This window comes from Tiliqua scincoides, chromosome 6 (genome assembly GCF_035046505.1).
Source record: "Tiliqua scincoides isolate rTilSci1 chromosome 6, rTilSci1.hap2, whole genome shotgun sequence".
In the NCBI taxonomy this organism is placed as follows: Eukaryota; Metazoa; Chordata; class Lepidosauria; order Squamata; family Scincidae; genus Tiliqua; species Tiliqua scincoides.
This window is the reverse complement of record NC_089826.1, coordinates 29,016,246-29,029,936: the sequence shown is the minus strand read 5'-3', so window position 1 is coordinate 29,029,936 and position 13,691 is coordinate 29,016,246. Positions and strand designations below refer to the sequence as shown.

General features: G+C 43.1%; 1 protein-coding gene across 2 annotated transcripts in view; it reads left to right on the top strand.

Annotated features, from left to right (window-relative positions):
- Positions 1-11,425, top strand: part of SEC24D (SEC24 homolog D, COPII coat complex component) — a 67,005-nt gene extending 55,580 nt beyond the window's left edge. For both annotated transcript variants that reach the window (XM_066631944.1, XM_066631943.1), the window contains exons 16-23: positions 146-242; positions 1,027-1,172; positions 3,524-3,662; positions 3,794-3,912; positions 5,967-6,146; positions 9,157-9,348; positions 10,772-10,861; positions 10,991-11,425. In XM_066631944.1, the coding sequence (XP_066488041.1) occupies positions 146-242; positions 1,027-1,172; positions 3,524-3,662; positions 3,794-3,912; positions 5,967-6,146; positions 9,157-9,348; positions 10,772-10,861; positions 10,991-11,131 (1,104 nt within the window). In that variant the 3' untranslated portion in view covers positions 11,132-11,425. The remainder of the gene's footprint in view (positions 1-145; positions 243-1,026; positions 1,173-3,523; positions 3,663-3,793; positions 3,913-5,966; positions 6,147-9,156; positions 9,349-10,771; positions 10,862-10,990) is intronic.
- Positions 11,426-13,691: the final 2,266 nt, after the last annotated feature.

Here is a 13,691-nt window from a genome sequence, read left to right as displayed (position 1 = left end):
GACTATTAGTGGTACTTTTTAAGTACAGTTGAGTTCTTAAAAGCTTGCCTTTTCCCCCCTTTGTTCTGGAATCATTTCTATTGTATTGCTGCCATCCAGTGGCAAGCCCTTTGCTTATCAAGTTTTATATATGCTTGTGTTTTAGGTACACTCTGACAGTCACCAATTTCTGAATGACCTCCGGAAGGATATAGAGAAAAAGATGGGCTTTGATGCGATCATGAGAGTTCGCACTAGCACAGGTAACAATACTATTCTAAATGTCTAGCGCATAAAGACCACATAGTTCATAATCATAGTGTGCTGTACTCAGTGGAATGTTCCGAGAGGGTACTGGGAATCTAGCAAGTCATTAGGTCTTGGGTAAAACGTAACAAGTCAGTGCATAGTTCCAGATGGCATTTGTGTTTAGGAAAATGAGAAGCAGCCCAGGAATTTGTGGGGTCTCTGCAAACTCATCGTTCAGAATAAATTCATATCTGTTGGCAGCTTTTCAAACCTTGTAGCAATGTGCAAAGATGTTATGATTGGCCACATTCATTTTGGGCATCCCAAGCAAGTGTACCTTTCTGAAGATGAATTCACCCACTGCTTTTTGAGCTGCAACTAACCTCACACAACTATTTTATCTTCCTCAATGTTTTTTATTTTCTATTAAACAATTTGTGTCTGGCCTTTCCCTCTGAATACATGGAGTACCCAATAAATGGAGTGCTGCATAAGTTTAGAGCCTGAATAACTAACAGGCTGCTTATCTCAGTAACAATTTTACATTGTAAAGGTTTGTACCTAGCTTTTGCCACATAGAGCAGCAGTGCTTGTGAAATTCATCTTATGAACCTGATATGATGATAAAAATAGCCTTGTGATAACTTTTTAACATTGGATTAACATGGAAGTCCTGAGGTGGAGGGAAGAGGAGGAATACCACTTCTGTCAGACTACCAGTTGTGTTACACACTGTCAGGGCTGTGTTGTAGTCTGGCATGTGAACTATGTCGGCTGCTTTGCAATCTGCTGCTCCAGGTTTCAGGGCTACAGACTTCTTGGGAGGCATTTACATGAACAATACCACAGATGTTGAAATGGCAGCAGTTGACTGTGACAACGCTGTGACCGTGGAGTTCAAACATGATGACAAGTTGAATGAAGACAGTGGAGCTTTAATCCAGGTAACAAGCTCTAGGCCCCTCACAGTGTCACCTTAAGAGTCCCTCGGGGTTATCGGTTTATAGTACAGTAAACATGCAGTTTCTTCTTGTGCAGGATCTAGAAAGCTTCCCTCAAGACAGCTTTCCTGTTACAGGGACAGGCAGTAGTATCTTTGCCTGTTGAGAAAATATAGTTCTTCCCCCCACACACACACGGGACTACTGCAAATACTATGTAGAATATGTTGATGTGTGTACCACAGACACACATTGGATGCTGCGTTACTAGTGAGAAATGACCCAACCACCCAATTCTCTCATGCCAGCATATTTCTTATGTTTATGTTTTCACATTTTTATACCACCCTTCCTCTAAGGAGCTCAGGGTGGTGTACATGGTGGTTCCTTCATTTTATCCTCACAACAACCCTGTGAGGTAGGTAGGGCTGAGAGAGAGTGACTGGCACAAGGTCACCCAGGAAGCTTCATGCATGAGTGAGGATTTGAACCTGGATCTTATGTGACCGGAAATATCCAGGAATAGTTCTCTTCTCTTGCTGAGTTGAAGACAAGACTGTCTCTTCTGTTGGGAGGAGCTTCCTTGCCGTTTCAGTCTTATTTCTGACTTGAAGCGTAAGCTTTTTGTCACGGCCCTTTTGTGAGTGAGAACTTTGTCCTATTTATTATGCATCCTTCTGATGGTAGCTAATTTAGCTGGTGAAGAGAGGAAGGGACCCACCAAGACTGAGCAGATGCTGGAGAGGAAGAGCTTTGGCAACAAGTGCTCTTCAGTGCCCTCACAGCAGCAGGAGATTATGGAATTGCAAGGACTGTTTTGGACCATCATTTGCACAGAAAGGATACACATGTAATGCTATAAAATCTCAGGGCTTTGACTATCATGATTGCCTATCAGAGGATTTAAAAATCAATTATTTTTTCTGGCTTTTCTACCTTAAAAGTTTGGGTGTTTCTCATCTCAAAATGCACAAGACCCATAAACCTTGCCATGAGGAGGAGTGGTTTTGTCTTAGCTACTTCTTTTTTTGTGTGTGTGCAGGTTGTAAGCCAAGCTCCAAAATGACCTAAAACAGTACTAAAAAGGAAAGTCATCCACCTGAAAATATATATAGTCCATGAACCAGGCACAAATCCTTGTGTAAATGCAGTCCAGTAAAACGTAATTAACCTCAGCAGGGGTGAAGTAATTCCTTAGGAAAACAATCCCCTGACCCCATCTCATGTTCTGGTGTAGCAAAACGCATAGAAAAGTGAATGGTGGCTTTTTCTTGTACCTCAAAAAAATTGGGTCACCATCATCAAGCAGTATTTTCACTCTGGGATTTCAAGTTGTGTAAAATACCAGCTGTGGTGGCATAGAATTCCAGCTGATGGGGTTTCCAAGCCGTTGTTCATATTGTCTTGACCTATAAACAGTCAAAGTTAGAGAGTTTAAAGTTCCTGTTTTGAGAGCCCAGTTACTTCAAGATGGAGATTTTGTTGTACATGGAGGTTGTTGTACATGGAGGTTGTTGTACGTAGAAGGTTAAGAGAAGAGAAATAGTGGCTTAGCAGAAAATTGAAAGAGGGCGTAGGAGCTGAGCAGCTATAGAAGGAATGGCATGTCAGAGAGGGAGGATGAGATTCCTAGACTGAGGGTGGGCAGGCATTGAAGATCTAGCACATTTTAAAAAGGATGATTTGACTTCATAACGTGTGAGAAGCATTGCTGCACTGTGAATAAATTCATTGCAACTTGTCCAGTCATAGACCAAGCCTATAGCGTAATGGTACATTGCTTGCTTTGTGTGTAGTTGTTGGCAACCTTCAGTCTCAGACTATGGTATTGCACTCTGAATGGTGGTTCTGGAACAGCGTCTAGTGTGGCTGAAAAGGCCGATTTGGGAGTGACAATCCCTTCCACACCGGGAGCAAGTGCAGTCTGTCCCTGGTCTGTCTCCCTGGCTATGGGCCTTCCTTCTTTGCCTCCTTGCCTCGGTCTGTTGGCCAAGTGTGTAGTAGATTTCTGATATTTAAGATAGCAGGTTTGGGAAAGACCTCTTTCTTGAAGGGCAACTGACAGTCAGAGTATTGGGCTAATTGAACCATTGATCACGCTATCCGTTTATACCCCGGGTGGGCCAGACATTTTTCTTTTTTGTCCCAGTAAACTCTCCAGTGAAGGAACGAAAATCCATCTGAGTACCCCAATTATTATTTAGGGTTCCTTACCACATCACAAATTTTAGGACACATTTTAACGGTAACTTGATTTTAATTTGATTTCCAACCATTTGAAAACAGGCCCAGAATTGAAGGTGAAATAAATTTGGATTACTACTCAAGTTCACTTTGGAGCTTTGTCATTGCAGTGTGCAGTCCTGTACACATCTATGAGTGGTCAACGGCGGCTGCGCATACATAACATTGGCTTGAACTGTAGCTCCCAGTTAGCAGATGTCTACAAGAGCTCTGAGACGGATGCACTTATAAACTTCTTCGTTAAATCAGGTAAGCTTATAGTGTTCAAAAATTCTTGTGGTGTTTGGCTTGTAATGTAATGAGTCTATTTTAAGTCTACTAAAATATATTTAGTAGAAGTTTATGAAATTAAATTTCATCATACACTGGTATCATTATAGCTTATAAAGCCATTCTCACCCAACCCTTGAAGACTGTCCGTGAGATCTTGGTGAATCAGACTGCTCGCATGTTGGCGTGTTATAGAAAAAACTGCGCCAGCCCGTCTGCAGTGAGCCAGGTATTTTATTTTGTTCAGCTCCAAATATTTGAGTGTTTGGTTGTAGATTTGAAGTCCCAAGCTTTGAACATGCAGAAGGAGAAAGAGTGCAGTGTATCTACCAAACTCCACAACTTCGGTTTCTTCCCACTCTCAATTCAGTGCAAATTTTGACACTGGCCTCAGGGCATGAAGTAGAAATAGGCCAGAAAGTAGTAGACAGTGCTAGAGAAATCCTGCCCTAACCTTTTGATTGTTGTTTACGAGATTAGTGCAAGCAGGATAGAGGAAAAGCAGGAACCTACTAAAGCAGCAGCTGGACCTTGCCAGGTGAGAATCTGGATAATTTCCCTCTGCGCCACCCCCCCCCCCCCCGCAAGGCAAGTACAGTTAAACCTCTTCTATATGGCCTAAAGATTGGGCTGCAGTAGAGAGCCTAAGGGCCCAATCCTATCCAACTTTCCAGCACTTATACAGCTGTGCCAACGGGACACGAAATTCATTCTGCAATGGGGGGGGGGAGTGATGGAGGCCTCCTCATGGTAAGGGAACAAACGTTCCTTTACCTCAGGACTACGTTGCGGCTGCATCGGTGCTGGAATGTGGGTTAGGACTGGGCTGTGAGAGTTGGTAGTGTGGTCAAATGTAATATACATACACACTGTGGGGTCTGAAATAAGCACACTGAGAGGGGCGGTATGAAGTTATGCTCAAGAGAACTACCACCACCTATTTTTCCAGTGTAACTGTAGTCAAAGAAATACTGTCCTAGAAAGGAGGCTTACACCACGCTCATTATACCCAATTCTAAAATAATCTTTATGGAATCTCACTGTGCTTCCACCAAACCTTTTTATTGCTATTTCGTGTTCACTCTTTTCCCCTTTATAAGAGCAGTAGGAAAGAATGAACATTTAGAGAGAGAATTTTTAAGGTTAGAACCCTAGTTTAGCAATTACTTTTGCTGGATTGCAGGTTCCCAGCATAAGCAGGAATATAGAAACTTCACTGTAATTAGGCTTTGAGCAATCAGTTGGAGGAAGACTGTGCATTCTTCAGTCTTTAGATCATACACTTTAAAACCATGGAAGGCAAACACCACCTGCTAAGAGTCTTGGCATGGAATAAACCCTTACTAAACCTTGACAAAATAAATTCTCTCACTTTTGCAGACTTCTTTAGCCCCAAGTATTTCCAATTTTAACCAGCCATTTTTATGGCCAACATCAGTCCCTGGTTGGTCTAATTACATTATGACTTTGGGGCTGTGTGTATTCCCTTCATATGTTGGCACATGTATGGTGTATTCATGATGTGGTTTGCTTGTGCTACAAGAGCCAATGCCTCACAGACCACCCTTGACACACACTCACCATTTACATGTAGAACAAAGTCAAACTAAGCATAATTTAGACTGTGGATAATCCAGACTTGAACTATATGAAAATATGCACAGGTCTGGTTTCCTTTGGACCATGGCTATTGAAATGCACTTTACAAATTAAACATTTAGAGCACTACTCATTAGTCTTCAGGAACAACTGTTATTTTCCTGTATTTGTGCCAGGATATGGGAACAGTACACCAGTGTCTGCTTGACAAAGAACTAAGACACTGCTATTAAGTGGTAAAGTATATAATGCTCAAGCTGAAAACAGTTGCAAATCAGCAGGTTTTTTTCACTGTTCAAATTTTGATCATAAATAAGTACATTTTATGGCAATAAAAGGTAGATGTCACTTTTAATTCACATCACTTTCAGTTGTATGTTATCCAGCCTCTGAAAATTCTCACATGATGCTAACAGTCACATTTGATTCTCTTGCAAGATTTGAAGCATGCAGGATAAAATGCAGAAAAGAAATTGACTATACATTGTATACAAATCTAAGTAAGTATTGTGTTTGTTATAGAACACTTTTAAGCACCAGTAAATTTGAGCTGAACACAGAATCTATGATGAGCTGAAGAAAGCGACGTATTAACTGGTTAGAGATCAAAGTGAAAACACTTCCTGCAAGTACTTTGATTGGATGGTGGGTCCCTCGAGTTTTACATGCTTCTTTGTCCTTCAGCTTATCCTCCCAGATGCAATGAAGGTGCTCCCAGTCTACATGAACTCTCTTCTGAAAAGTTGCGTACTGGCAGGCAAGCCAGAGATTTCAACAGATGAAAGAGCTTTTCATAGGCAGCTGGTCATGTCAATGGATGTTGCTGCCACCCAGCTTTTATTCTACCCACAGCTTCTACCCATCGTAAGTGCATGGTATCATTTCAGGATTTGGTAGTGGGGCATTAAGTGTGGTTTTCAGCTAAAGATAGTTTCATGCAGGAGAACAGTGATGATTTTATATTTGTAAGCACCTTGTCTTGAATACACACTTCTTTTGCCCACCTGCTCATTTCTATACTGCACAATAATTTTTATAGAGTGCCCTGTTATAGCAGTGTGATGACTTTGGCCAGTCCTCACCTCACAAAACCACTTGATTGTAGCACATCAAGCACTACAAACTTCTGTCACGCTTATTATTATTAACAACAGTATTTATATACCGCTTTTCAACTAAAAGTTCACAAAGCTGTTTACAGAGAAAAATCAAATAACTAATGGCTCCCTGTCCCAATAGGGCTCACAATCTAAAAAGATGCAAAAGAACACCAGCAGATAGTCACTAGAAGAGACAGTGCTGGGCTGAGGAGGGCCAGTTACTCTCCCCCTGCTAAAAAGAGGACAACCCACTTGAGAGTGCCTCTTACCCAGTAAGCAGGGGTTCAGTTAGCAGTAGTTAGCACTTCATCCTGAATTCACATTTGCACTAGTTTGTGAATTTGAAACTGAGAATACCTGCATGATTGTTAGTGGCACACAATTAATGGCTCTTTAGTAGAATTCAGTGAATGGTCTAGGACAGGGGTCGGCAACCTGCTGCTCTAGAGCCGCATGTGGCTCGTTCAGCTGTCTGCTGCGGCTCCTCCCAGTGAAAGTGGCAAAGGGGGTGACAGGAGGCACCTGTGTTGGGAGTGCAGGCTGCTTCCCTCCACCCCCTGAGCTCACTGCCCTCCTCTCCCTTCACCCCCACCTGCCCCACATTGGTTTCCCTTTTCAATTTTGCCCTCTCTGCAGGCTTAAGCTCCCTGTTTTTCCCTTCCCCAACTCTCCAGCAGGCTCAGCCAATCAGCATCCAGCAGGCTCCTGGCTTTTTCTGTTGGAATGGCTCAGGGCCCTTCACTGGCTGACCACCAGCCAATCCTGAGCAGCCTTCCTCCTCAGCCATTGAGAGCCCTTGCAGGTCCCCACTCAGTGCAAGGAGAGGCTTTTCCTCCACAGCAGAGGAGACATCCTGTGTGTCTACTCAGTAGTAAGCCCCATTACAGTGGATGAAGCTTGCTCCCAGGAAAGGGTGCCTGGGATTGCAGCCGTGGAGCCTGCTGCTACGTGTGTCTACTCAGTTGTAAGCCCCATTACAGAGGATGAAGCTTACTCCCAGGAAAGGGTGCCTGGGATGGCAGCCTTGAAGCCTGCTCAAGGCCAAGCGCATGGACGGGTGAGTGGGAGCCCGAGCAGGTCTGTTCCAGAGTAAGCCCCGATGTAGTCCCTGGGCTACTCCCAGGAAGGTGTGGACGGCTGTATCCTCAACCTCCTCCTGTGCAGGTCTACTCACAAGTAAGCCCCGCTGTAGTCAGTGGGGCTTCCTCCCAGGAAGGTGTGGAGGGCTGCAGCTTCAGCCCCCTCCTCTGCAGGTCTACTCACAAGTAGTCAGTGAGGCTTCCTCCCAGGAAAGTGTGGAGAGGACTGCAGCCTGAGAGTTCCAACCAACTTGTCTGCTCAGAAGTTCCATTGTAGCCAATGGGGCTTACTCCCAGGATAGTGTGGAGAGGGTTGCAGCCTGAGGGAGGGAGGGAGGGAGGGCAGGCAGGCAGGCAGGGCAGAAGCTGGCCTGTGGTTGCCCCCCCTCCCCCCCAGCTCTGGCTTCTTCTGTGGAGTCTGTGTCCTTTTTTCTTCCAGCAGGGTGCCTCTGGAAGGTGGGGGGAGTTCTTTAGTATCCATGTAAGATAAGCAGATGTCATAACCACCATATGTATTGGAATCCTGGAAGATCTGGTGAGGAGGTAGATGTGGTGTCAGCAGTGGCCCCTTTAAGGGTAAGGCCTGGGCATCCAGCAGAGTGTGCTGCACAGCTGCAGCCACTTGAAGGCAAAAGGGCCCTCAGGGATATAAGGAGCACCTGAGGAAGGGGGTGTGGGTTGGAGAAGGAGTGCAGGTTGGAGGTAGGAGACCAGACCGGCTTGGCTTATTGACTTTGACTTGGATACTCCGACTGACTTACTTTGGAATCTGATCTTGGACTATGACTTGGCTTATTGACTTTGGACTCTACCCTGGATGCTCTGACTGACTTTGTGACTAATGGACTGCTGGAGACACTGGAGTTTGGTGTGCGGCTGCTGTACCCAGGGTCTGCTGTAGTGGTGGGAGGCTGCTGGCTGCTGGCAGGAGAGAGGATCTCTGCAGGTTGAGCTACCTTGGAGGTGGGGTCCAGCAGGACTGCAGGGCAGAACCAGGGTCATTTGTTGGGGGAAAGAAAGGCAGCTAATTTGCTTAAAGTGGGCCTAATTCTCCAGGCAGAGAATGGCCTTGGAATCAGGCAAAACACCATAGAGGACCAGGCGTCTGAAAACACAGGACATGAATGTATGACAAAACTAACTAAAAGCTACAAGAGGGGGCTACATTATTAAAATGGGACCTATAAGAGCATAAAGGTGAAAAAAAAACTATATATGCAGTCTTATCTTCATTTTAGATGTCAAAAGGGTTTTGTGGCTCCTGAGGTTTTTTTTTTCCTCTGGAAAATGGGTCCAAATGGCTCTTTGAGTGTTTAAGGTTGCCGACCCCTGGTCTAGGAACATCTGAGTTTGCAGCATCGGCAAGGCTAAGCAGCTATGGACTTTATCAATCCATTGGATAGATGACCAGTTGGAAACCTGTACTAGCAGCAGGCTATAAAATATGTATTTAAGATTATTGGGAAAAGATACAGGGTAATCAGAAACAGTTAAACAAAGGCAATTTGTGCCAACCTAGTTTGTTTACCATTTTGTTCAGTGAGACCACAATCCTATTAACGCCTTCCTGGGATTAAATACTATAATGAACACAATGGGGCTGACTTGCTTCTGAGAAGACATGGCTATGATTGCATGGTTTTTCAAATTGATTGCAAGTAAATGTGCTAAAGAACCTGACTTTCATCCTTGCAGCACTCTATGGATGTAAATAGTGAGGTATTTCCCACTGCTGTTCGCTGTTCAGAAGAACGTCTATCTGAAGGAGGGTTATTCTTGTTGGCAAATGGGCTACACCTGTTCTTGTGGCTGGGAGTCAGTGCTGCTCCAGAGCTTATCCAGGGGATTTTTAATGTGCCCTCCTTTGCACATGTCAGCACCGATGTTGTAAGTATATATATATATATATTGTAGATGTGATGTTTGAGGATATAAACATTGAGCCTTTTCCTTGAAAACTCACCTCCAACATCGGACTAAAGTTTCATCGGACCATAAACAGTTTGGAGTAGCATCCAGTTTGACCCCATTTGGCACAGTTCTGCTTTATACTGAAATAGTTGTATGTAGTTTAGCTTATTTCTTTTCTAATGTATTTGGGGGAAAACGTTTACTCTGCATTCTCTCCCATTATAGAAGTGCTCAAGAACAAGCTCAAATAAAAACTAACAAGCAGTAGGCTCAGCAATAAGAGTACCCAACAAAAAAAATACTGCAAATAATAATCATAAACAAAAGGCCAAGATGTATCAAAAAAGTATTTAGCTAGTGCTGAAACAGAAACAAAGATGACACTGACCTTACCTCCTGGGGGGGGCAGTTCCATAACTGGGGCGCCATTACAGAGAAAGCCTTTTCCTGTATCATCACGAGACACATTTCTCTTGGTGTTGGAACCCAGAGACGGGTCCTCTCAGACAATCAGTGGGGATGGCAATTTCATGTGAGGAGAGGCAGGTCTTTAGATACTCTGGTCCCGAGCAATTTAGAGTCTTAAAGGTTCCGATTAGCACCTTGTACTCTGAAACTTAAGGGCAACCAGCGGAGACAACATAGCACAGGCCCAGTATGCCCTGCACACCTCATGCCAGCCAGCAGTCAAGCAATAGCATTCCGCATGAGCTGAAGTTTCCAGATGATCTTCAAGAACAGCTCCACATAGAGCATGCTGTTGTAATCCGAACAAGATGTAACCAACACATAAACAGCCATTGGCATGTCTGATTGACTCAGGAAAGAATGCAGCTGTCATACTAAGCTTAAGGTAGGATGACTGACACCTGAGCAAAGCCTGTGCAAGAAGCACTCCCAGGCTGTGAACCTGTTTTTTTTTTTTTCATGAGAAGGGCAGATCCTTCCAGAACAGGGAACAATCCGTAACCTAGATCATGCCTTCATCTTGTGCAGATTTAATTTTGTTTGCCCTCATCCAGCCTATTACTGACACCAGTCAGCAGTTCAGAGTCGGGTGTCATCTGCATACTGATAGCACTTAACTTCATGTCTCCTTCCTGGCAGCTTCATGTAATGTTAAGCATAAGGTCTATATATCATTTGTATGTATTGCTTAAATTTGATGGAGTAGATAACTTACATTTAAACTTTTTTGGACCAGTCCCATCTGCAGTAAAAAAAGTTGGTACACTTTGGAGATAATGCTCATTTTTCAAATTCAGTCTGATTTGGTCACTCTCTAGAAAATCACCTACCATTTTAAATGTTCCTGTCCCTTCCCTCTTCTGCCCGTAGCATCACTTTAATAGCCCTGTTCTTTGGCATAGAAGTGAATTCTCATCTTTTAATCTTGCAGACACGTCTTCCTGAAGTGAAAAATCCCTACTCTACAAAACTGAGATCCATAATAAATCATCTACAGAGCAAAACGCCTTATTCAATGAAGGTAAATCTTGATCCTCCTGATTTTACAACAAACAGAACTTCTTTCAAGTGTCTTTCTAGTCCATGAAGTGCCACCAGTTCAAGGGCTCCATTCTCAGAAATTGACACCCACACAATGATTTTCTTTCAGATCCTGATTGTGAAACAAAGAGAGCAGGCAGAGATGGCATTCAGACAACTCCTAGTTGAAGACAAGAGTGTTTATGGAGGAGCTTCTTATGTGGATTTCCTGTGTTGTGTTCATAAAGAGATTTGCCAATTGCTCAACTAATAGATGCTTGGATATTAATTCTCTTTGCATTTCCTCATGTGGGACTATTCTTAAATGACCAACCTCCAAAAGGTGCTTTTTAATACTACCTTTTTGTACAGTTCCTAATTTCATACACTAGTGCTCTTTTTCATGTTATAGCCCACCTACATTTATGTAGAATAGACAAATCTGTGCTCAGGTGTAACTCCTGTGGGAGAGCCTTTACTGGAAACAACACTTCTTATGGCAAAATTGGGAATCTGTCAATGCTTAAAAGCATGTGCTTTTCATTTCAAAATGACTTTAATAAATTACAACACTTCGTTACCTATTTTTATTCATATACGTATGTTGTCTTCATAGAGTACGTTGCAATCTCTGGTGTTGAAACAGCACATTTGAGTGTTAGTGTTTTTGCTTCATACAGTCTCACTCTTCATATTTGTATGAACATTACCTCTCTTGCTCCCTTAGTTGCTTTTATCCAAATTGTGAATACAGTACTTCTTCGTCAAAACTAACTCTGATGGCTATAGCAGTGCGAAATGTCATCTGTACCAGAAGTTACATGATGCCTAATCACCACAAGAAAAAAAAGCCTACTTGGGAGGAAATTTAGGACACACCTAGCACTTCAAAAACTCATGCCTCTACTCCCAATTGTGCATATGCAAATGATTTGTCTTTATCACTTAAAGCTTCTCCTTTATCGGCCCTATGTGGTTGTGAAGGCACAAAGGAGGAGCTGGTGCTAATGAAGCTTGCCCAGCCACTCTAGGAATTAATTAACCTGAAGACTGGAAAATGTGTCCTAGGTACTGTTGGCTGCCTGCCTGTTTGGTATTTCATGCCAGGTTTGAGGTACATGGCCATATACTTTACTAGGAAGCAATCCTGCAACAACTACTTGCCTTTAAGCAACATCTGCTTCAAATTGCCCAAGGAATATGAGTGCTCATGCCCCCCCTTCATATCCAGGTGTTTTATGTGCTACATAGTAATACGAGTTCACAAAAGGAGTATCTTCTAATTGCCAAAAAGCTATTCTCCTATATTATGGCAGCGTACAAACAGCACTCCGGTACAGACTATTCAACAAAGCAAAACCCACTTGCACAGCTACCTCTTCAGTTAATAAGCTACAGCTACTACCTTACACAGACTGTCCTGTTGTTTCTACCAGTGTTCTGCTTCAATATAATGCATTATATTGACACTAGAATACCACAAGGTAGCTGGTAAGGCTAAGCGCAACAGCATTTTGAGTGAGCATTCTAGCACTAGGATAGACTGTGCACAGCATGGAGCAAGTGGATAGAAATAATTCTCAATACTAGAAGTTGGAGTCACCCACTGGAAATGATGAAGCAAGTTTATTGATTTTATACCTCACCTTTTTCCTGGTAAGGGCATTCAAGGCAGCTAGGACAAAAGTAGGAAAGTGCTACTTTACACACCCCATTAACTTATGAGCTGGCATCTAGTTTCCTTTATGGCAAAGTAAGAATCAGTAACTGTTATTCTGCACATGCCTGATCTCAGAAACTAAGCAGGGTCAGGCCTGAGATGGGAGACCACCTGGGAATACCGGGTGCTGTAGGCTTATACCAGTCTTTCGAGACTGAAGGTTGCCAACCAAGATTCCTGATTGTGTTGCAGGGAACACTGTCAATGGAATTTTGTTACCAGAAGAGTGGGGATATATTTATGGAGTTCAGGCACTATGCTGTAGCCATGCAAGGTACATGAAGTGTTTGAGTTCAGAAGCAGTATTCCTGCAAATGGGAGCTATGGGACAAGCTGTTGCTTTCATGCCCACACATGGACTTTACAAGAGCCTGGCAGGGAAATGCTGGACTATAGGGACATCAACTCAGATCCAGCAGAGCTCAGGCCCTGAACCGCTAGCTTTTTTAAGCATCTTCAAAGCATTTACCATCAGAAGACACAACCATTGTTCCTAACAGCTTGCTTTGACCACTTTTTTTCCTTTCCTGTTAGTGATAGGTATCATAAAGAGAAGTTCTAGAATTTCTAGTACAAGCAACCACTGCTGCTGCTGCCAACTCTACTTACCCTTACATAAAAATACGCTGACACCCATAGTCTGCTTAGTCCAGCATCCTCTTTGCTTGTTCACAGTAAGTGGGGTAGCAGGTTTCTGGAACACCTGCAAGTAGGATATGAATTGCTTGAGCTTGTTTATCCTCAGCATCTGGTATGCTACCTTTAACCATGGAGTTTGTATTTTACTTTTGTGACTAATAGCCATTGATAAATCTGTCATCCATGAATCTTAAAACTGCCTTTAAAGCCCTCTGCTCTTGTAGAACATGGTCTTTGTCATCCCTAAAAGCTGGAGAATGCTGCCTTGAGAAGAAACACGATGACACTACTTGTATAGTATCTTTGAGTCCAGCTTCTATTCTTTTTCAAGTCAGAAAGTGCTTTTAAACATGTGCTAAATGCATTTTGCTTACTCAGTTCTTATACCAGCATTTCATTTTGATATTCTTTATTTGGGATGCAATTACCATTATTCAGTCTTCCTCATCTAGGATTTGATCCAAGATCATAA